General features: G+C 45.8%; 1 protein-coding gene across 2 annotated transcripts in view; it reads left to right on the top strand.

Moving 5' to 3' along the window:
• Positions 1–22,756, top strand: part of unc5db (unc-5 netrin receptor Db) — a 150,189-nt gene that overhangs the window by 86,647 nt on the left and 40,786 nt on the right. For both annotated transcript variants that reach the window (XM_063896440.1, XM_063896439.1), the window contains exons 3-5: positions 14,073–14,216; positions 15,268–15,371; positions 22,536–22,716. In XM_063896440.1, coding sequence (XP_063752510.1) covers positions 14,073–14,216; positions 15,268–15,371; positions 22,536–22,716 — 429 coding nt within the window. The remainder of the gene's footprint in view (positions 1–14,072; positions 14,217–15,267; positions 15,372–22,535; positions 22,717–22,756) is intronic.

Below are 22,756 nucleotides of genomic sequence, written 5' to 3'. Positions count from 1 at the left end.
TTCTCAGATGTGAAGATTTGAAATGATCCCTTCGGTCAAATACCTGCATTCAAATTATTTCTTGAGTAAGAGTACCAAAAGAAAAAGTACCCTGACCAGTTCATACATTTAGCAGATAATAAACGAATCCTAACATATCTAGTAGTACAACACTCACAAGGAACATGTTGTTAAATACTGAAAGTACATTTTCCAGAACGCCTACATACTGACGAATCACTTGCAGGGCTTTCACTTGTAACAGGGAGTTTGTAGGGTGGCAGTAGGGTGGCAGTAGGGTGGCAGTAGGGTGGCAGTAGGGTGGCAGTAGGGTGGCAGTAGTGCTTCTGCTGGTGGTGAGTTTGGTGCACAGAGAGGGAACGGGACGGTGAAATGTCTCTGAGTTAAGATTGTAATTTAGGAAACGGAAAGGTGAGATAGTGGAGTGGTACGCCTAATGAAGCAGGTTAAGAGAAGTTGAGGGGGGGGGGGGGGGGGGGCTGTCAGTCAGTGGCTGATGAACAAGCCGAGGCTAATTTGAGTTAATGAACATGAAATATGCATCAAATCTGCCTTTCAAAGTGATGTGCGATGAGCGGGAAGAGGAAATCTGCATTAAGCAGTCGCTGTTTAGCTCCATGACACACACATTAGTGCACACACCTCTGAAGCGGCGCCTAATGTGGAGCGGTTTAAAGCTGAAGGACATTAAAGCCCCATTTTTACAACCGATATCTTGAAAAAAAAGTCATCGGGATAAAATCTGTGTTTAGTCGTGTGGACCCTTTTTCTAATAACCAGAGGAGTGGAGATGATTCGTAGAGTCACACATGACTCCCTTCAAAAAGCTGTTTTCAAATTAGACAAACCCACAGATATTACAGAATAGCTTCGAGGAAAAAAAACAGAGCAGAGGACAAACAACGAAAAGAGTACGGAGAGAAACCTTCAAAAGACCACAAGAAGATAATCAAGCTCAGTCAAGCAAGAAAAGGTAGGGCAAGTTAAGACAAGTTCGGACAGGCTAACACAAGCTAACGCTGTTAACCAGGGAGCCAACAACTACTTCACAAATGAAAAAATAAAAAACAATTACCAAAAATGTCCCTCCTATCTGAGCTGCCTGCTAACTAGCGTGCTAATCAACAGCAAACGAAGTGAAAAGTCGAAGCAAAACTGATAGAGAAATAATCCTTTAGTTGGGGAATTATTTCTCTGAGTCAGGACTGATCTGTTCTGAGCACTTCAAACTGATCCTTCTGTAGTTCAGTGAAGTACAGGAGCTTTGGTTGGACTCTTTCCTGGTAATAAAGTCCTCATCAGGTCAGTTAGACGCATTATAGTCTCCTAACAAAGCAGAGAGATCACTCTGATAGGATGTGCAGAAATACCAATCAGGATCACTTCCTTCATTTCCAGACTCTTCATGCACAGATGAAGATCCTGATGAAGTCTCTTCTTCTTTTTGAAAAGGCTTCATCCACCTATTTCTATGCTAACTAAGGCAGATGGAATAACAAAAGCTGACCGGCAGTGGTGAGATGAGATGAAATTTCCACAAAAGGCTGGAAGCTAAAAGTTGTACACGTGTGAGGACCTTCTATAAATGGCGATGGGAATGCATTGTCCGAGGAACAATGATAACGGCGATGCTGGCTCCATCTCAGAGCAGCAGATTGAACATGCCTCTGAACATTATCACAGATAGAGCCGAGAAAGTGTAACCTGCAAAATGATTACTTTATATTGGGGTCATAATTCTGGTCCGAACACATCGAGTGGCTGTCAAGGAATTTCATTAAAACCAGAGGAAAAGTCAGAGCATCCTCCAGTTCAGCCCCGGTAATTATCAGAGCTAATGTACCAAACTTGGAGCCAATCCATCCAGGAGATGCTCAGATGTTTCACTGGATAAAAAGAGCGCTTTGTCCTAATGGAGCCTGTAGGAGCCATGATGTATTATGTTTGTTTCATTTGATCAGCACGAGCTGAATGTGACCTGCAGCTCTGACATGGACCAGCGGATGGACAGGTGTGTGGGACGGGAAGACTCTCGTGGAGTCGAGTCGAGCTGTGTGTTCACGTGTTGGTATCAGAGCGTGCTGGCATGGAAACAGACCGAGCTATGTGGATACCTTTATAATGGTGAATATGTTACACTACAGATTCAAAGATAAGCGGCTCATTGGACGAGTTCTCCCGTCCTCGTCCCTCAGTGGTTTAAATATAGATTTAGAGAAACTCCCTCTGGAGGAACACAGGGATTTTAGTCCTTGCAGACCATTTACATGCACTGAAACTGATAGAAAACACCACAGAACGCAGCATAGGGCCTCTTTCAACCTGTGCTGGCGGTCTCCAGTGTGCAGTGTTTATTGGTGCATTAGCCCGTGATGATAACTGCATAGACACAGCCTGCCTGATTTTCAAAAGGATTTCCTGGTTGATGTGTTTCTGACTTTTCTGACTCATTTACTCACAGATGACAGGTGCTTTTTATTGAAATCATATCCAGAGTATTTATGATGGCCGTCTCTTCATCAAAGGCCTGGTTGGACACCTAGTCCGTCTGCTGAAGTCGGGATGACTCTGAGCAGCTGCTCTCATTCAGGCTTTTCTGCTCCGCTAATAACCGCTGATATCTGAGACACGGAGCCGGAGAAATATGAAGGCGGCTTTATGAAAAGAATATTACCTAGAGCTCAGACCAATATGGGATTAAGGGTTTGACTCGACTGTGAGGAGCCTGTAATAGAATCTGCAGCCACGGGATTTCATTAGCGTGTCGTTCAGAGTGAAGTGTCTCAGGATGGAAACCCGCAGCAGGATTTACAGAACACGGTCGGGTTCGATACACCGTCTCCGTGTGGGAGACCTAATGAACGGGAGCCGCAACGGAGCGCTCTGATTGGACGTTGCGCAAAGTGGTGCTTCAGGTAGAGAGCTGCGTCAAATTTGGCCGAGCGGGAAAGGCAACAAGATGCTAGCAGTCGACATATTAACATTATTAGATTTACTTTAGGATCTAAAACTGGGAATAATATACCTTTACAGCAATTACAATAAACTGTCATTCTAATGCTACTGCACTACCTCTGAAATGTGCTTCATGATCAATAAATAAACAAAGGAAGGCGCAGGAACATCTCCAGGGTTGGACATGTTTTTATTTCTCCCCCTAACATGTTAAAGTGATGCCAGGAAACAATCTCTCTGTGGGTCAGAAAGGGTTTACTGAGTCCAGAGATATGGAGCTGGGGTCAGATGTCTGGTCAGACGGCAGAGACAGCTTACGGAGAACAAATAGGGGATGGATGTCCGGTGGGTCTGCGGGGGACGAGTGGCAGGCAGCAGGCTGACACTGAGACTGAGATTTCTGATCCTTTCTTTACTCCCCTTTTTTCTGGAGAGGAAGTAAAGGAACCGGAGCTCTGGATCTATTTGTTGTTGGAGGAGCAATATCTGACTCAGCAGCTTTAAGACCTGGGCTTAATTTAGACAGGAAGTGACGTTAGCGCCTCATGCTGTATTGTTCTACATAAACCCCTGCAGTGTACAATGTTGACATTGACATTACTTTTAAAGGGAGCAACTAAACTAAATGAAAGTAAAGTACAATGTGAACCCAGAAAAGTTCCAGTACTTAGTAGTAAATGTAGGTGTGTCTCCATCAGGGGAACTCCGTATCTGTGTTTGTTCCTGGAGACGTGTTTATGCTGTTAAGATTCCCGCGCTCTCCTTTATGGGATTTTAATTGAGGTGGTTAAGCCCCCTCCGAGGAATGTGGCTATTAAGCACTCAGAGACACACACACACACACACACACACACACACACACACACACACACTTCCGTATGGAGTCAATAAGTACGGATGCAGCAGAAGGAAGGAGAAAGAGAGTTAAAAAAACAATCATTGACCTTTCTCTGCAGCTTCTGTGGAGTGTGAATGTTATCACCGGTGAGCAGCGGGGGAAACGCTGCCTCACACACACACTGCAGAGCTGCATCACTTGTGTGTGTGTGTGTGTGTGTGTGTGTGTGTGTGTGTGTGTGTGTGTGTGTGTGTAGGGTATTTATCTGTGTTTGTGTCGGAGTTAACGTGCATTGTGAGCCATCTGGCTGTTTGTATAGGCATTATTTGTACTGCCTTTATTGGTTTAGCATGTATGCACATAATGGGCGCGTTGTGTGTGTGTGTGTGTGTGTGTGTGTGTGTGTGTGTGTGTGTGTGTGTGTGTGTGTGTGTGCATGCGTGTGATTGATGACACGATGTTTTGCTGAGGTGTGTGTTCGATTTTTGCATGTGTGTTAGTGCCCATATATATGTTAATATTGTCTTTACAGCATGTGTCTTTGCATATTTTAGACCGTGTGTGTGTGTGTGTGTGTGTGTGTGTGTGTGTGTGTGTGTGTGTGTGTGTGTGTGTGTGTGTGTGTGTGTGTGTGTGTGTGTGTGTGTGTGTGTGTGTGTGTGTGTGTGTGTGTGTGTGTGTGTGTGTGTGTGTGTGTGTGTGTGTGTGTGTGTGTGTGTGTGTGTGTGTGTGTGTGTGTGTGTGTGTGTGTGAATAAGAGACAGGGTTGGAGGTACATAGATGTTCAAAAAGGTCTTTATTGTTGATCACGGTCTTGTATTGAAGAATTGATTCCGGCTGATCCACAATGCACAGCTTCCTGCTTCAGTTTCTCCATCAAGGGACGCTTCTTCAGGATGTACCCCTCTGAGTGCTCATTCAGAACCACGCCCCCCCCTTAAGATCTGTTGCTTTGTCATGCCAACAAAAAGAGCCGGATTGAGGTGACCCCTTCAGGGACACGTCTCCAAGCTTTAATGTTCAAAAAGATCATTATTTTTCTCATACTGTCCGTGCCGGAGCCCCTTCTTCTCAGCCTCTTTCTGAAAGGGAGAGCCTTCCATAATGATGTCACCAAGTCCCGGAACGATGTCATCAAGTCCCGGAACGATGTCATCAAGTCCCGGAACTTTTTTTTTTTTTGCATTTGTCTGATTCAGGTATGAAATGTGATAGGTATATGTGACATGGTGAGACACACGAAAAAAGCATATATGCGTCATACCGTAAAACCAGTAGGAAGTTGGCCATTTAACTTTAATGAACTCCTCCTACAGATTTGAACCAACGACTTCCAGGATCAAAATGTATCAGAAGCTTTAGTGTCAATCAAGACCGTCGTGTGTCATTCCTTAGCAGCAAAAACAGGATGTTGTTGTGACTTTATTTGGCCAACCTCGTCCACATTTCTCCCGATAGAGGACAGTTGCATCTTGAAGACGTCTAGATGGAAGTGATAGGTTGGGTACTTTGACGTCCTGCTAGCCAGTAATGCAGATCTCTCTGACATTTGGTAAGAAAAGTGTAAGACTTTGGCTGAGGCTTTATCCTGCAATGTGTGCGTCTACGATGAGTGGTTTGGCTGTGGTCCTCACAACATACACTGTTGGATAGTGGTCCTCAGAATTGGACCAAAACAAACATATGTAGTTTAGTAATAGATATTAAAGACATGGAGGAAGCTTCATAGTTAAACTTGTGCTTCTCCATTAAAAGTCGTGGCTGTGACGGCTGCAGAAAGAGGGTCCTCTCAACAAACTGTCGGACAGTGGTCTTCATAATCACAGCTAAACAAGAATATGTGTGTAGCATGTGAAAGCCTGACTTAGGCAGATAAACGGCTTCAGACCTCACCTTTCAAATCACCCAGGGGGTCTTGTTGGAGCTTTCTTGTGTGTGTGGGGGTCAGGATGGGGTTGGCACAGTTTCATGCTTACCGCTGACCCCCCCACCACCTCTAGCTACTCGCCTTGGTTTTTCGGGACCCGCCGTATATCTCCGTCTGAAACATAATGGCCTCTAAAGCCGGGATTGATGTTATCTTTGCCCCGGGGTTGCTTTGTGAGCCAGTTAATGGGGTTATTAACCGAATGTGGCCCGGACAATACACCTCTCTCACACACACACACACACACACACACACACACACACACACACACACACACACACACACACACACACACACACCTTTATATACCGCCACCTCAGACTCCTGGAGGGAAAGGAGTGGCTATAACTTCTCCTTTTCCGAGGTATGATTTTATTTAGCCTCCTGCTGTTTGCTGCCAGGCCTGAGAACGAGGCTGTAAAGGGTTTTCTTTATAAGAGAGAAAGGAACCCTCTGACGAGTCAGCACATTCGGCTGTAATACCTGAGCTGTCATTGGAGTATCGACGCATGCACTGTGTTTTTATTCCCTATTGTAACCCTTGGGAAGGTGCTACGAGAAGCTTTACCCAAGAAAATGAAGAGGCAGGTTGGCTTTTTTTGACCTTTTTATAGTTGACACTGTAGATAAAAAGACAAAGACAAAAGGTGCAGGTAGTCACAGGGCTACCGGTGCCGCAGCATCCGGACCAAGACCACCAGACTCAGGGACAGTTTTATACCACAGGCTATAAGACTACTGAACTCCTGAGCTCTGTGGATGTCTACTCTCATCTGTGTATAGTACACATACATATCTATATATTATATATTAAACACATCTGTTATATTACACATATCTATATATTATACACATCTGCTATACATAATATATGCATCTGCCCATACCTCCTCATTCCACAGTGTAAAGTATGTAAATACTCTCAATGTATTCCACATATGTATATATTTCACCTCCTCAAATCTTTATTGTTGTTATTGTAAATATTCTTCTCTCTTTTTGCACTATTTTATTATCTTATCTGCACCATGTATGTTGAGTTGTTGGAGGAGCATGGGACATAAGATTTTCATTGCCAACATATACGCTGTATCTGCTGTGCATATGACCACTAACACCTTGAAAGAGGGCGTTACAGTTGGTAAACGTGTTTTGAAGCTTTAAGATTGGCCTTTTGGTCGTTGCGTGTTTTCTATTTGCAGAAACTACGTGATACAATAAAATATCAAATTAGACTGGGGTCCAAGGGGTTGCCGGTTCACGTCCCAACTGGACCAAAGAAAATCGAGTGAGCTGGAATTAACCAGAAGAGGCGCCCCCTGCTGGGGATTAGAGGTACTTTGTAAGTCATTTCAGTTTTTTTCTGTGGGTTGTTTAGGCAAACTAATTAAGAACTAAAATAATAATAATAAATATGAACCTTTCATTTATCTGAAGATTTACAAAGACATTTGTTTTTAAATCCTTCAGAAAAATGAGGAGAATTTTGAAAATATTTTAACGAAATCATATTGGTTATGAAAGATTCAACCTTTGTTTATTTTAAGGGGGGGCAGTGGCTTAGTCTGTAAGGGCTTGGACTGGGGTCCAAGGGGTTGCCTGTTCACGTCCCAACTGGAGCTGGTAGCTGGAGAGGTGCCAGCTCTCCCCCTGAGCCACTGCCTCTGTTCCTCTTTATTTTACATTCCTTAAACTGAATGACGGTTTTTGTAAAAGAAAGTTGTTTTTTAGGAATCTGTGCTCATTCACAGTGAGCGTGATGAAATTCATACAAAAGCCCAGTAAACCACACCCAGATTTAACTCCCCGCGGAGGATCTAAATGCAGTTCTCTCCGGTTTTACACATCTTGCAGTCTTGTCTGAAGATCCCCCACTCCCATACACTCCCTGTTGTCCTCTCTGCTCCACAGTATTGCAACACAATGACTTGCTCTTGCACAGAAAATAAAGCTAATACGGTTGGTAATTTAGACAAATTCTGCTCCAGTCTGCAGCACCAATGATTAGAATGAATGTGCTCAATATGGCGGTGTAGTGAAACGCTTTCTTACAGACGCCACCTGAAGCAGAGACAGGCAAAGGGATGAATGTGGACACAAACTAAACCCTGCACACAGAAGACAAACAGACTGACTTTTCACTTGAGTGGGCCGACGTGATGCATCACTCTGCATTTAGCTCCACATGCAGACACAAAAGCAGCTTCTCCTCTTCCTGTGTTTACGAGCAGCCGTATGTCTAATTGCTGTTGTTTCCCAGCGTCGCTGTGCAGTGTCAAAACAGTGCCAGATGTGTCGGTCGTTAGCGGTTTGTTCTGGGTTTGATTTCACGTTTTCTCAGGTTGGATTCGGGTATCTTTAGAAGGAGACAGGGCTGTGGTTTGGGGCCGTCTCTGGTTTCAGTGGGCTTAATGGAGCTGGGAGATGGAGGTTTGTCTTTTCTGGGACAAGTAAGAAATGATGTGCTATCATGTATCCTTCTCTATGGTGGCCGACAGGTGCTAACGCCTGTCCAGTGTCCCCTAGTCTCCAGCTGTGTGCGTCTCTCTTTAGTGTCCCCTGGTCTCCAGCTGTGTGCGTCTCTCTTAAGTGTCCCCTGGTCTCCAGCTGTGTGCGTCTCTCTTTAGTGTCCCTGTCTCTCTTAAGTGTCCCCTGGTCTCCAGCTGTGTGCGTCTCTCTGTAGTGTCCCTGTCTCTCTTAAGTGTCCCCTGGTCTCCAGCTGTGTGCGTCTCTCTTTAGTGTCCCTGTCTCTCTTAAGTGTCCCCTGGTCTCCAGCTGTGTGCGTCTCTCTTTAGTGTCCCCTGGTCTCCAGCTGTGTGCGTCTCTCTTTAGTGTCCCCTGGTCTCCAGCTGTGTGCGTCTCTCTTTAGTGTCCCCTGGTCTCCAGCTGTGTGCGTCTCTCTTTAGTGTCCCCTGGTCTCCAGCTGTGTGCGTCTCTCTTTAGTGTCCCCTGGTCTCCAGCTGTGTGCGTCTCTCTTTAGTGTCCCCTGGTCTCCAGCTGTGTGCGTCTCTCTTTTGTGTCCCCTGGTCTCCAGCTGTGTGCGTCTCTCTTTACTGTCCCCTGGTCTCCAGCTGTGTGCGTCTCTCTTTAGTGTCCCCTGGTCTCCAGCTGTGTGCGTCTCTCTTTAGTGTCCCCTGGTCTCCAGCTGTGTGCGTCTCTCTTTAGTGTCCCCTGGTCTCCAGCTGTGTGCGTCTCTCTTTAGTGTCCCCTGGTCTCCGTTGTGTGCGTCTCTCTTTAGTGTCCCCTGGTCTCCGTTGTGTTTGGAGCTTCTTGCAGCGTTTGGTTCCCGCAGCTTTTAGGAACCGTGCAGCCTTGATGTGTTTTGGGAATGTTTTTGTCCGATGTATTCTGTCTGCACTTGTCGGCCTCCCTGTATCCTCCAAAGGAGACAGGATAAATGTCTCTAATTGTGTGTTTTTGCCAGTTTTTCAGTACGAATGTGGACTGAGGGAAATGGTGGCTAGTTTGGGGATTGGTTTTGAACAAAGCCTCAGTACTTACAGCAGAGTACCTGCAAGATTCTCCTGTCAGCTCTAAACCTGCAGTGCTCTTAATGAGACCCTGATGGAGGATGACGCTAATGTGCTAATGCTGCTTCTGAGATCTAAAGTGTCCTCAGTTACACTCCAAGAATACAGCTGGCGCTCTGAAGCTGTGTGTAGGTGGTGCAAAAAAGTGCAGCTCAAGCAGATAAAACTGAGTGGTTTTATCTGTGTGATATACACCTCAGGTGATCACATATTTGTGCCATAAATTCCCAGAACTATTTAACCACAAAGAGGAAGGTAATTCTTTCTGCCGGCCTGAGGAAGGGGAATCAAAAACAGCTTCTGCTCCTTTCAGTGTTTTTTCTCTAAAGCATAGAGAGGTTTATCGAGGAGGAAAGAGTCTGATGGATGGTTTCTACCTGTCAAAACCACTAACTCAGCCGCGGTTAGCAGCAGATTCACTCTGAGACTTTAAACTTAACCTTCAGTTCCTCACCGATGACTCCTTACGGACGCTTGTTTCAGATCTGTGGGACATTTCAGAAGGTAGATTTGTCTCAATGTGTAAATCTGTGCATGACAAACACCTTCAACCAACGCAAAGAAAGATGTTTATACACAAACGAATACAAACTGGATCTGCAGGTTTTCAAATATTTACTAAATCTGATCGTTTGTGAATCCAGATGTTATTTGTGGAAGCAACCCTAACAACCAACTAACATCCAAGAATACAGGTCATGCATTATGAAGCTGTGTTTCCAGTTGTGTAAATCATCTCAAGTTCTTTTGACACGACAGAATATTATGTTTCACCTTTTCATAAAAACCTTTGAATGCTTCAACACGGATGATCCTCAGACATGCCACAAGTTTGGTCTAACTGAGGGAACTGAAAGTACTTAATGACGCTTAAATCCTCGGTCCTGAAAGACAACAGCCATTATCTTTAAATATAGCTCACTTTAAGTTTGAACAAACGCCAACGCTGCCATTTTCTGGTGATGATCGTCAGCTTCTGTTATGTTAATGAATCCATTCATCCGTTGCCATGATACCTGTCTTCTTCTATATTTAAAACAAAGTGGTCTCCATTGTTTTGGTCACCATGCTCACATACAGCCCTGAGAATATAATGCTGTCATTAGTCACTGCAGAATATCAAGAAACCCTACCACACCACGCCACCTTAGGGTCAGGGTCAGGGTTGTTAACAATCCATACAAACACAAAGCCAGACTTTCCCTGAGGTTCAGCTGTCTCAGATTTGGGGAAGGAGGGGACAGGGGAGGGGAACAGATCAGGTGTTAACTCTAATGAGGCCCGTCTTCAGTCCTCTGCATACAGACAGACGTAAACCACCTGTCGCTCAGCCATCGTCTCTCTCCACCGGTCTGTCTGTTCCAGTCGCAAACAGACACAGTGTTTAGTCCGGGCATCATGGGAAGTCTTCCGTCCTTATCTTCAGCTCTCACACAAACACTCCCCACCTCTCTGCCACTGCATCGACTTTTGCCAAGCATTCAACAATTTGCAGAAACAATACTCAGGACCCCCCAGCAGACCTGGGATATCTTCTGTTGACTCATTTTAAGAGAGGTGGTTTTATTTTGAGGTTGAACATCGTTTGGTTCGGTGCCATGGACTAAACGATGCATTACTTGGAAGGCCTACACATACCACTGATGCCCCCCACCTCAGTAAATAGCTTAATTCATAGTTAGCGTTTTAGTTGAACATATTGATGAATGCTCAAAACATACCGGCAGTATAAGCAAGTTACCAAATAACCACCTTAACCTTCAACATTCCACCTTTACTCTTCTAATAAGAACCTCTAACCACCAAACACCACCTTTACTCACCTCACACCCTTTACAGAAGATGTGAAATGCTGAATAATCACCATAACTTACATTATCTGAGTTTGTTGGGCACGATCGGCATGCTCCTTCCTGTCATCCAGAGAAACAGCTCTTATCACGGTGGGAACCTGAAGACTTCCAGGTCATTTCAGTGAGCTAGGAACCTGAGTGAGACTAAAAGACAGCGTCCTTCTTAGTGTCTGGGTTTGTCTGGCTCTCTGCAGGCGGCTGCTTTGTTTATTCCTCCTCTTGAACATCTTTCTTCTGCAGACCTGTCAATCAGCGTCTGCACACCGCAGTGCGCCACGGTGAGACGAAGCGCCTCATTTGTCTCAGCTTTTCAAAACAAAGAAGACAGAAGCCCACTTTTCTGTTGTTGTCATTCTAACCCGGCCCAGTGGGGACCCCCCCGCCTCGAAGCGCTCTCCCTTTCCTAATACCTACACCAGCGTGACTCCTCTGCCGTTCTTTAATTGGTATTCAACGGGAAGTCTGTTTGACTTTCGTGAGAGTATTTCAGATTAGAGAGTTATTTATCAGAGAGTTGGGTGTTGGTGTTTTGCCGTCCGCAGCACATTGCACAGTTTTAATCCCGCTGTGGGTTTACGGCCTGCAGGCTGCACACAGAGCTGCTGTGACAGACCCTAAGTCGATGCCTCAGAATACAAATGGGTGCTGTATCGCCGTCTGAAGATACATGGCAGGGTGACTAACATCTCCAACCGGGGGCAGCGTGTTTTCTTAGAGGGGTTTCTTCTTCAGAGTATTCAGTAGAAGAGAGAGCATTCCAAGAGTGGAGTACAGATTCAGATTCATAGCCCAACATTAGCCGCCTTTAGCTTAGCGGTGGTGACGTGAAGTCATGTGACCGTGCTGTAGTTCCTTTATAGCCCAACATTAGCCTCCTTGAGCTTAGCGGTGGTGAGGTGAAGTCATGTGACCGTGCTGTAGTTCCTTTATAGCCCAACATTAGCCTCCTTTAGCTTAGCGGTGGTGACGTGAAGTCATGTGACCGTGCTGTAGTTCCTTTATAGCCCAACATTAGCCTCCTTTAGCTTAGCGGTGGTGACGTGAAGTCATGTGACCGTGCTGTAGTTCCTCTATAGCCCAACATTAGCCGCCTTTAGCTTAGCGGTGGTGACGTGATATATTTCCACTATTATACTATATGCTATTTCCTGGTATGTCACTTTGTAGTAAACCTGATCCTAAGCATCACTTTTCTTAACCCTTCCAGATACCATTTGATTAAGCTGTCCTTGAAGCAGGATGACTCTTTATTAAAGCCACAGTTTCCATTACACGTTACAGCGGATTTAGCTCCTCTTGTTAGCAGCATTGAGTATACAGTAGAGCCCTGAGGGACCGGGTTTCACTGATTTAGCAATGTGTCAGCCTGCCCTCAGAACTGATGCATAACTAATCCTGTAATACCCATTGATCACTGGCTTGTATCGGGGTATTGATTAAGGATTCTGCAAGACGCTTATTTATAATGCACAGCTTTTCAGTTTATCCGTTAGCACCAGTTCTGAACGTGCTTTAAGGGAAGAGAGGCCTTTAAGATTTGACACACCCTAAAGTCTGTAGCTTCACTTATACCATGCTAGCTGTAGGAATGGCAAAATGGATGTTCATCTTCTCTTTACGGTGATACTCTGGTTGCGCAATTATATGGTGTTTAGCATATTAAGCTGCTGTTCTTGCGTGAGACTTTCCCATTAATAATAAACTATGTATCCTGCATTGAAAATAATCCAACCCGAAGTGTTGCGCAACAAAATGGCCCAAACTTACTATAAATTGTCCCAAACCGAGGAATCTGACTCCTGACGACCTAATTAAGGTGTATTTAACTCGCCTTGACCATTAAAGTGATTGTGCTCGTACTGGTGAATACTCTCCAAATACCCCCCAGCTCTGCAAAATACCTAAATAGAGATCCCCATTTAACCACCAAAGAACGACTTTAACCCCCATAATACTTAACTCAAAAAATACCCTTACTCTCCAAATCAATTCGCTGTTGGCGCCGCTACTAGGTGGCAGCCTGTTGCAGCAGCTCCCTTAAAACATTTCCCAGTTTGGGGTAAATCAAGTACTTCTGATTCTGATTTCCACCTTAACTCTCCAAATTACCATCTTAAATCAAAAAATACCTCCTTAATATTCCCAGACATCCACCAAAAGAACAACCTGTACCACCAACATACCACCTTAACTCTCCACAGTACCACCTTAACTCCCCACAATACCACCTTAACTCCCCACAATACCACCTTAACTCTCCACAATACCACCTTAACTCCCCACAATACCACCTTAACTCTCCACAATACCACCTTAACTCCCCACAATACCACCTTAACTCCCCACAATACCACCTTAACTCTCCACAATACCACCTTAACTCTCCACAATACCACCTTAACTCTCCACAATACCACCTTAACTCTCCACAATACCACCTTAACTCCCCACAATACCACCTTAACTCTCCACAATACCACCTTAACTCCCCACAATACCACCTTAACTCTCCACAATACCACCTTAACTCCCCACAATACCACCTTAACTCTCCACAATACCACCTTAACTCCCCACAATACCACCTTAACTCTCTACACTACCACCTTAACTCCCCATAATACCACCTTAACCACAAAAATGACCAGCTTAACTCTTTAAAATACCTCCTTAAATTACATAGAATCTACATTTACCCACCAAAGGAAACCTTAAACCTCTAGAATAAAACCTTGAGTGTCCAAAGTCCCACCCTAACTCATCGACAACCCTTTACCTAGAAGTATTATTCAGCCCATTAAAAAAACACGGTTAAAAGTTGAAGTGTTTTAACTCTCTAAATTAAGTTGAATGAGGCTCATGTTCTTAAAGGATTCCTGAATGTTCTTGCTCATCACTCATTGTAAGTCTTTCTGGATAAAAGCGTGTCATATGTAAAGTTTCTAACCTCCTCTCTGCTGTTGTCTCAGGGCTGAAGGTTCGGGAGGTGATGATCAACGTCTCCCGGCAGCAGGTGGAGGACTTCCACGGCCCCGAGGATTACTGGTGTCTGTGCGTCGCCTGGAGCCACCTCGGGACCTCCAAGAGCCGCAAGGCCACGGTCCGCATCGCCTGTGAGTATCACTGCTGAAACACCTCAGCGATCAGGGCTGTGTTTCAGAGAGATGAGGAGAGCTGCAGTACGGTCTGAAGAGCTGAGCAAGACGTCTGTCAGTCTGAGGAGATGGAGGTGTTTCCAAGAGGAAGCTGGTGGCTGCAATGAGTCCTAAAACCTTGAAAAGACTCAGCATTTTAGCACTTCCTGTTCCTTTTTCAGTGGTTGGTTCAATGTGTTTCATCCTGAAATATGGTGAACACAAGCTGAAGAGATTTTTAACAGTTTGGTCCAAGACAGGAAATAAGTCAATTAATACCCCGCTGGTGAATTCAAAATGGGAGTTAAAACAGCTGTTTAAATGAGACTAAAAAGCTAATGTTGGGCTATAAAGGAACTACAGCACAGTCACATGACTTCCTGTCACCACCGCTAAGCTAAAGGCGGCTAATGTTGGGCTATAGAGGAACTACAGCATGGTCACATGACTTCCTGTCACCACCGCTAAGCTAAAGGCGGCTAATGTTGGGCTATAAAGGAACTACAGCACGGTCACATGACTTCCTGTCACCACCGCTAAGCTAAAGGCGGCTAATGTTGGGCTATAAAGGAACTACAGCACGGTCACATGACTTCACCTCACCACCGCTAAGCTAAAGGCGGCTAATGTTGGGCGTGATGGTGTTTAGTCGTCTCATTTGAAACACCAGTGGAGTATTTCCTGACGTTTTTTATGTCGTGGAACAAAATGTTATGGGGTAAAAACCAAAAACACATCCAGAAACCCATTGACCTCCAGGCCAGGGGACAGGAAGTACTAAAATGCAGAGTCTGGGTTTAGGACTCATCCCTGCAGCTATTCTCTGCTCCTGAATCCCCAGGACGATCTGAGACTTCCTGCTGCACTTTTCCACTCAGTGTATCCTCTGAACCACCTTGTCCTCAGATTATGTAACACACAGAGCCCCCCCTCCACCCCACTCTCGAAGGTTTTGAAGGTTGTTGGGAGGGTTTAGTCCGAATGACCGTAACACTTGACACCTGACAGCTGATCTTATCTCCTCTCACAGACCTGAGGAAAAACTTTGAGCAGGACCCCCAGGGGAAGGAGGTGCCCATCAACATGATGATCGTTCTGCACTGCCGCCCTCCGGAGGGGGTGCCCGTCGCTGGGGTAAGACTAACCCCAATTTGAGAGGAAGGTCTTCTTCAGATCGTCTTTCTCTGACCTCTAACGGACTGATGTTGGAGACCAGAAATGAACATTCCTGACCTGCAGGTTTAAATACAGACGTCAGAAATGTAGTTTTGGGAAAAGTGTTCAGGAAGTTATCGGGTCTTCATCTTTTATACTCTGACCCATTCCCCACTTTGGTTCAAATCAAATCCTTGCTTTTAATTGGACCTCTTGAAGAAGGAGGGCTTTAGGAGGAAGAGGTGCAATCTTAAACGTCCTGTCAACAATTTAATCAACTTTTCTCTCTTTTGATTTGACTCTTTTTTCTGATGAAAACATCCAAAGATACCTCCTCAACTCCAAAATACCTCCTTAACTCATTAAATACCACCTTAACTCTCCAAAATACCACCTTAACTCTCCAAAATACCTCCTTAACTCATTAAATACCACCTTAACTCTCCAAAATACCTCCTTAACTCATTAAATACCACCTTAACTCTCCAAAATACCACCTTAACTCTCCAAAATACCTCCTTAACTCATTAAATACCACCTTAACTCTCCAAAATACCTCCTTAACTCTCCAAAATACCTCCTTAATTCTCCAAAATACCTCCTTAACTCTCCAAAATACCACCTTAACTCTCCAAAATACCACCTTAACTCTCCAAAATACCTCCTTAAATCATTAAATACCACCTTAACTCTCCAAAATACCACCTTAACTCTCCAAAATACCTCCTTAACTCATTAAATACCACCTTAACTCTCCAAAATACCTCCTTAACTCTCCAAAATACCTCCTTAATTCTCCAAAATACCTCCTTAACTCTCCAAAATACCACCTTAACTCTCCAAAATACCACCTTAACTCTCCAAAATACCTCCTTAACTCATTAACTACCTCCTTAACTCCAAAATACCTCCTTAACTCATTAAATACTACCTTAACTCTCCAAAATACCTCCTTAACTCTCCAAAATACCTCCTTAACTCTCCAAAATACCACCTTAACTCATTAAATACCACCTTAACTCTCCAAAATACCTCCTTAACTCATTAAATACCTCCTTAACTCATTAAATACCTCCTTAACTCTCCAAAATACCTCCTTAACTCATTAAATACCTCCTTAACTCATTAAATACCTCCTTAACTCATTAAATACCTCCTTACCTCTCCAAAATACCACCTTAACTCTCCAAAATACCTCCTTAACTCATTAAATACCTCCTTAACTCATTAAATACCTCCTTACCTCTCCAAAATACCACCTTAACTCTCCAAAATACCTCCTTAACTCATTAAATACCTCCTTAACTCATTAAATACCTCCTTAACTCTCCAAAATACCTCCTTAACTCATTAAATACCTCCTTAACTCATTAAATACCTCCTTAACTCATTAAATACCTCCTTACCTCTCCAAAATACCACCTTAACTCTCCAAAATACCTCCTTAACTCATTAAATACCTCCTTAACTCATTAAATACCTCCTTACCTCTCCAAAATACCACCTTAACTCTCCAAAATACTACCTTAACTCATTAAATACCTCCTTACCTCTCCAAAATAACTACTATTATATTTCTTTTTAACTCTTTTTTTGGATAAAAGGAACATTACATAGCATGTTGAATTATTACACACTGGTTATTCCAACCCTCAGTATCAAATATAACTTCTTAATGTTTGCAAAATGTGCCCCCACCTCTCCGAATGCATTCCCTCCCCTTCTGTAATGTGGTGCGCTATAACAGCAGGAACAATGGACAGGAAGCTGATGTGCGGGGACACATTTAAGTGGAGGTCAAACTGCAGACCGTGATGTTTAAATGATTTAACGTGGAAATGGAGGACTGATAAAAATAGTTATAGACTGAAGCAAACCTCTTTCTTCGCCTTCAACACAAAGGGGGGGGGGGGGGGGGAATCTCCAGTGGATGAAATATCGAGGCGTGTTTCAGCTGCAGGATGCACCTGAAACACTGCGTCAGCGTGAAGTCGGAGCGTTAATGAGTCTGAATGGGTTCACATCATGAGGTTTCATCGGTTCACTTCAGCAGGATGGAGGTGCAGGAGTGGAAACATCTCTGACAGTTTACACTCCGTCCAATTATCCTCCACACACTGAAAGCTCTGACATGTTTTTCTGCTGCTTGTCTCACTTTTTAGAATAAATTGGGTATCAGATTGCTGACGGCACCTCGTCCAACTGAAATGCTGTATTTATTTATTGGAAATGGTTAAGTTATTCGAAGACAATGCATCAGCACTTATCAATATCTCACTTTTTGAAAGCTGATGCATGTGCAGGATTCGTGCTTCTTGAGTGTGGGTAGTTGCACTTCTGGAAGTTAAGTTTATAGGGACAGTAGTCAGACTCCTACGGTGGCCTGCAGGTGCTAACGTGCTGCAGCTTCAGAGAGGACGCAGATACAGAAACACAAATCAGAACTCAGAAACATCTGCAGCAGCTCTTCAACACATGCAGCATCTAGAGAACATCCAGCAGAGGAAACATGAGCAGTTTACTGAAAGCAAAAACACAAAACCATGAAGATTCTTTTAAAAGTGAGTCTGTTGAATTAACCTTCCTGTTCCTCCAGTCCAATGTGACCCGTTCCCACTGGTCTTCACGTCGGGATGAAGGTTCCCTTCAGGTCATCAGCGTGAAGAAGAACACGGCTGCTTGTATACTACGTTTTCCGTTGGTCTTCTGGGACCAATTTGTGAAATCCCTAAACAAAAAAAGTGTTTTAACTCAGAAATGAGATTTTTAATGATGACGTTTAGACATCAGTTCAAAAAGTCAAGCGTGTGTTCACAATGTGGTAGTTTGAAACCTGTAACAGATGAACAGGGAGGGCAACACAACGGGTAAATGTGGGTTTGTTCTTTTGGCTACACCTGCTTTCATTCACCTCAAAATGTGAATTTATAGAAATAAAAAAGTAGCTTTTTATTTAAATGTGTTTTCAAAACGTTTCTGTGGCAGGGCAACATAATCAGGAGTTCAATTCAATGCAATTCAACGGTTAATTAGCAGAAAATACGTCCTTATTCACATTTACCTTCACAGACGTAAAGACGCTCTGTCAGAGTGTAATCTCCCTTAAGTTGATAAAACGTACGAGCGGCTTTTTGTTATTCCGGGATCAATCCGATGCGTTCCCTTCACAGATACCACAGCTGTGAATGCAGAGTAACTGGTGGGGGGAACGCCGCCCCCGAGCCGCCGCTATAATGAGTTTCTTTTGAGACTCTGAGAGAAGGTGTGAAATGAAACTGGAAGCCAATTCCAGCTTCCCTCAATGAAAGCCTTTAATCCCAGATGAGTCCGTGTGATCAGGGGCTCGGGGGGGGGGAATAAACGCTGCACCGTCACACAGGCCGAGCAGACGGGGCTACGCTAATGCTAAACACGTTAGCATTCAACCAGAGGTGGAAGAACATCCATTACTTAAAGAGCCCCTATTCTATAGGTGCATGTAAATGGTCTGCAGAGGCTAAAATCCCTGAGTTTCCCCTACACACACACACACACACACACACACACACACACACACACACACACACACACACATACACACACACACACACACACACACACACACACACACAGAATGCCCCTGGATGCCACCCCCTGTGTGTGGAGGAGGTGGCATCCAGGGGCATTCTGGGAAATAAGATCACAAGAAAGACGCCCTGACCTCCCCCCCCCCCCCGGTTATGTCAGTCCTAATTGAAACAAATGTGCCAATTAGCCGAGTCATTCCTCACATCCTCCACACACACGCTGCCAGATCATCTGGATTTGTCCCTCTCTCTCTCCCCTCTCGTCTTTCTCTCCTCTCTTTCTCCCTCTGCCTTCTTTTTCCTCTCTCTCTCCTCTCTCCCCCCTCTCTCTCCTCTCCCCCTCTCTCTCTCCCCTCTCCCTCTCTCTCTCCCTCCCTCTGCGTTCTTTTTCCTCTCTCTCCTCTCCCCCCCTCACTCTCTCTCCTGTCCCTCCTCTCCCTCTCTCTCTCCTCTCTCTCCCGTCCCTCCCTCTCCCTCCCTCTCCCTCTCTCTCTCCTCTCTCCCGTCCCTCCCTCTCCTCTCTCTCCTCTCTCTCCCTCCCTCTCACTCCTCTCCCTCCTTCTCCCGTCCCTCCCTCTCCCTCTCCCTCTCTCTCTCCTCTCCCGTCCTTCCCTCTCCCTCCCTCTCCTCTCCCTCTCTCTCCTCTCTCGTCTTTCTCTCCTCTCTTTCTCCCTCTGCCTTCCTTTTCCTCTCTCTCTCCTCTCTCCCCCCTCTCTCTCCTCTCCCCCTCTCTCTCTCCCCTCTCCCTCTCTCTCTCCCTCCCTCTGCGTTCTTTTTCCTCTCTCTCCTCTCCCCCCCTCACTCTCTCTCCTGTCCCTCCTCTCCCTCTCTCTCTCCTCTCTCTCCCGTCCCTCCCTCTCCCTCCCTCTCCCTCTCTCTCTCCTCTCTCCCGTCCCTCCCTCTCCCTCTCTCTCCTCTCTCCCTCCCTCTCACTCCTCTCCCTCCTTCTCCCGTCCCTCCCTCTCCCTCCCTCTCCCTCTCTCTCTCCTCTCTCTCGTCCTTCCCTCTCCCTCCCTCTCCTCTCCCTCTCTCTCCTCTCTCTCCGCTCCTCCCTCTCTCTCCTCTCTCTCCGCTCCTCCCTCTCCATCTCTCTCTCCTCTCTCCCGTCCTTCCCTCTCCCTCCCTCTCCTCTCCCTCTCTCTCCTCTCTCGTCTTTCTCTCCTCTCTTTCTCCCTCTGCCTTCCTTTTCCTCTCTCTCTCCTCTCTCCCCCCTCTCTCTCCTCTCCCCCTCTCTCTCTCCCCTCTCCCTCTCTCTCTCCCTCCCTCTGCGTTCTTTTTCCTCTCTCTCCTCTCCCCCCCTCACTCTCTCTCCTGTCCCTCCTCTCCCTCTCTCTCTCCTCTCTCCCGTCCCTCCCTCTCCTCTCTCTCCTCTCTCTCCCTCCCTCTCACTCCTCTCCCTCCTTCTCCCGTCCCTCCCTCTCCCTCCCTCTCCCTCTCTCCCGTCCTTCCCTCTCCCTCCCTCTCCTCTCCCTCTCTCTCCTCTCTCGTCTTTCTCTCCTCTCTTTCTCCCTCTGCCTTCTTTTTCCTCTCTCTCTCCTCTCTCCCCCCTCTCTCTCCTCTCCCCCCCTCACTCTCTCTCCTGTCCCTCCTCTCCCTCTCTCTCTCCTCTCTCTCCCGTCCCTCCCTCTCCCTCCCTCTCCCTCTCTCTCCTCTCTCCCGTCCCTCCCTCTCCCTCTCTCTCCTCTCTCCCTCCCTCTCACTCCTCTCCCTCCTTCTCCCGTCCCTCCCTCTCCCTCCCTCTCTCTCTCCTCTCTCCCGTCCCTCCCTCTCCCTCCCTCTCCCTCTCCCTCTCTCTCTCCTCTCTCCCGTCCTTCCCTCTCCCTCCCTCTCCTCTCCCTCTCTCTCCTCTCTCGTCTTTCTCTCCTCTCTTTCTCCCTCTGCCTTCCTTTTCCTCTCTCTCTCCTCTCTCCCCCCTCTCTCTCCTCTCCCCCTCTCTCTCTCCCCTCTCCCTCTCTCTCTCCCTCCCTCTGCGTTCTTTTTCCTCTCTCTCCTCTCCCCCCCTCACTCTCTCTCCTGTCCCTCCTCTCCCTCTCTCTCTCCTCTCTCTCCCGTCCCTCCCTCTCCCTCCCTCTCCCTCTCTCTCTCCTCTCTCCCGTCCCTCCCTCTCCCTCTCTCTCCTCTCTCCCTCCCTCTCACTCCTCTCCCTCCTTCTCCCGTCCCTCCCTCTCCCTCCCTCTCCCTCTCTCTCTCCTCTCTCTCGTCCTTCCCTCTCCCTCCCTCTCCTCTCCCTCTCTCTCCTCTCTCTCCGCTCCTCCCTCTCTCTCCTCTCTCTCCGCTCCTCCCTCTCCATCTCTCTCTCCTCTCTCTCTCCCTCTCCCTTCCCTTCCTCTCTTTTTTTATTTTTTTTTTTTTATCTTGTTTGTTACTGACAGTTGTTTTGTGTTTTTGCTCTTTTTTAAATATAATTGAATTTAAATTTTTTAATTGAAGTTTATTTTATATTTAACTTTTACTGAATAAATGTGTGTATTTTATTTAGTAACTTATTTCTACTTTATTTTCTAATATTTATTACAAACCTTTATTTTTATTTAATTTGATATTTTATTCATTTAATGCTAAAACAGAGCAACTGTCACAAAAACCAGGGATAAATAAAAGGGATTGATTGAGTTGGTTTTAAACACAGGACGTTTATTTGTAACTGAGTATTTGACACTTTGTGATGCTGAAGTCAAATATCGCATTACCTCGTCCTCTCATTCCTTATCTGCTAATGATGCTAAGCTCTTTACCTCGGATGCTAACGGCTATCTTTCAGTAGCGGAGAAGAATCCGGAAGCCTTTGAAGAAGAGCTTTTCCTTAAAAGGCAAACCGGGAAGATTTAGCTTCAGATGACAGAGAGCGAAAGCCTCCCCTCCTGAATGTGAGGAATGATCTCTCATGTTCATTCATGTCAATTTGTACCTGTGATCCATCATCCCCTGGGGTCCTCGTGTCATTTCTATTTACTTTGCATGCCCACAGGCTCTTCCTATTAGCATCCAGCCGGAGTGTTGTTTATTATGAAGCGTCTATAAATCCGTCAGCCTAACACGCTCTGCCTCGCCGTGGATGTAATTTGCAGAGGCAGCGATGCAGCGCTCTAACCGGCGTAGAAGCACTAAAGCGTCGCTAAGTTTGTCATTTATAATTACTCTGCTCTCTGTTGCTGCTGATTGGTTATAGTGCTTCTGTCTGAAGGCTTCAGTCTTGGGGGGGTTGTACAGCTGGGGGGTGCATTGACCACTTTGGTCACTTGAGGGAAGGGAATTAGCATCCCTATTAGCATTAGCATCACCTGAATATGTGAGATTTCAAAGTGACGCATGCAACGTTTGGTTTTCCCATCAGTGCCCACATCTAAAGGCAGGTGGTTTTGTATCCAGGGTTAGGCAGTAAGAACCTTCTGTGATCGGGGGCAGAAACACCAGTACATACACACATCCATTAAGCATTCCCAAGCCTTTGAGCACGCCTCTAGCTGCCAGAAGCTACTGGTTTGTTTTCTGATTGAAACCCATGAAGCCCCTTGAGATCCCATAATATCCAGCTGTGGTGCATAATACAGTATCTGCATTTTATTATCTCCTGCAGGTGGAATGGCTGAAAAACGACGAGCTGCTGAGCTCTCGGACCGACGACAACATCGACACGAGAGCCGACCACAACCTGATCATCAACGAGGCGCGGCTCTCCGACTCGGGGAACTACACCTGCGTGGCTAGCAACATCGTGGCCAAGAGACGCAGCGCCACCGCCACCGTCATCGTGTTCGGTACGCTGTCACTCATCTTCAGAACATCCAACAGGCCTAA

The sequence above is a fragment of the Eleginops maclovinus genome, chromosome 12 (genome assembly GCF_036324505.1).
Source record: "Eleginops maclovinus isolate JMC-PN-2008 ecotype Puerto Natales chromosome 12, JC_Emac_rtc_rv5, whole genome shotgun sequence".
Classification (NCBI taxonomy): Eukaryota; Metazoa; Chordata; class Actinopteri; order Perciformes; family Eleginopidae; genus Eleginops; species Eleginops maclovinus.
This window is presented reverse-complemented; position numbering and strand designations above follow the sequence as displayed.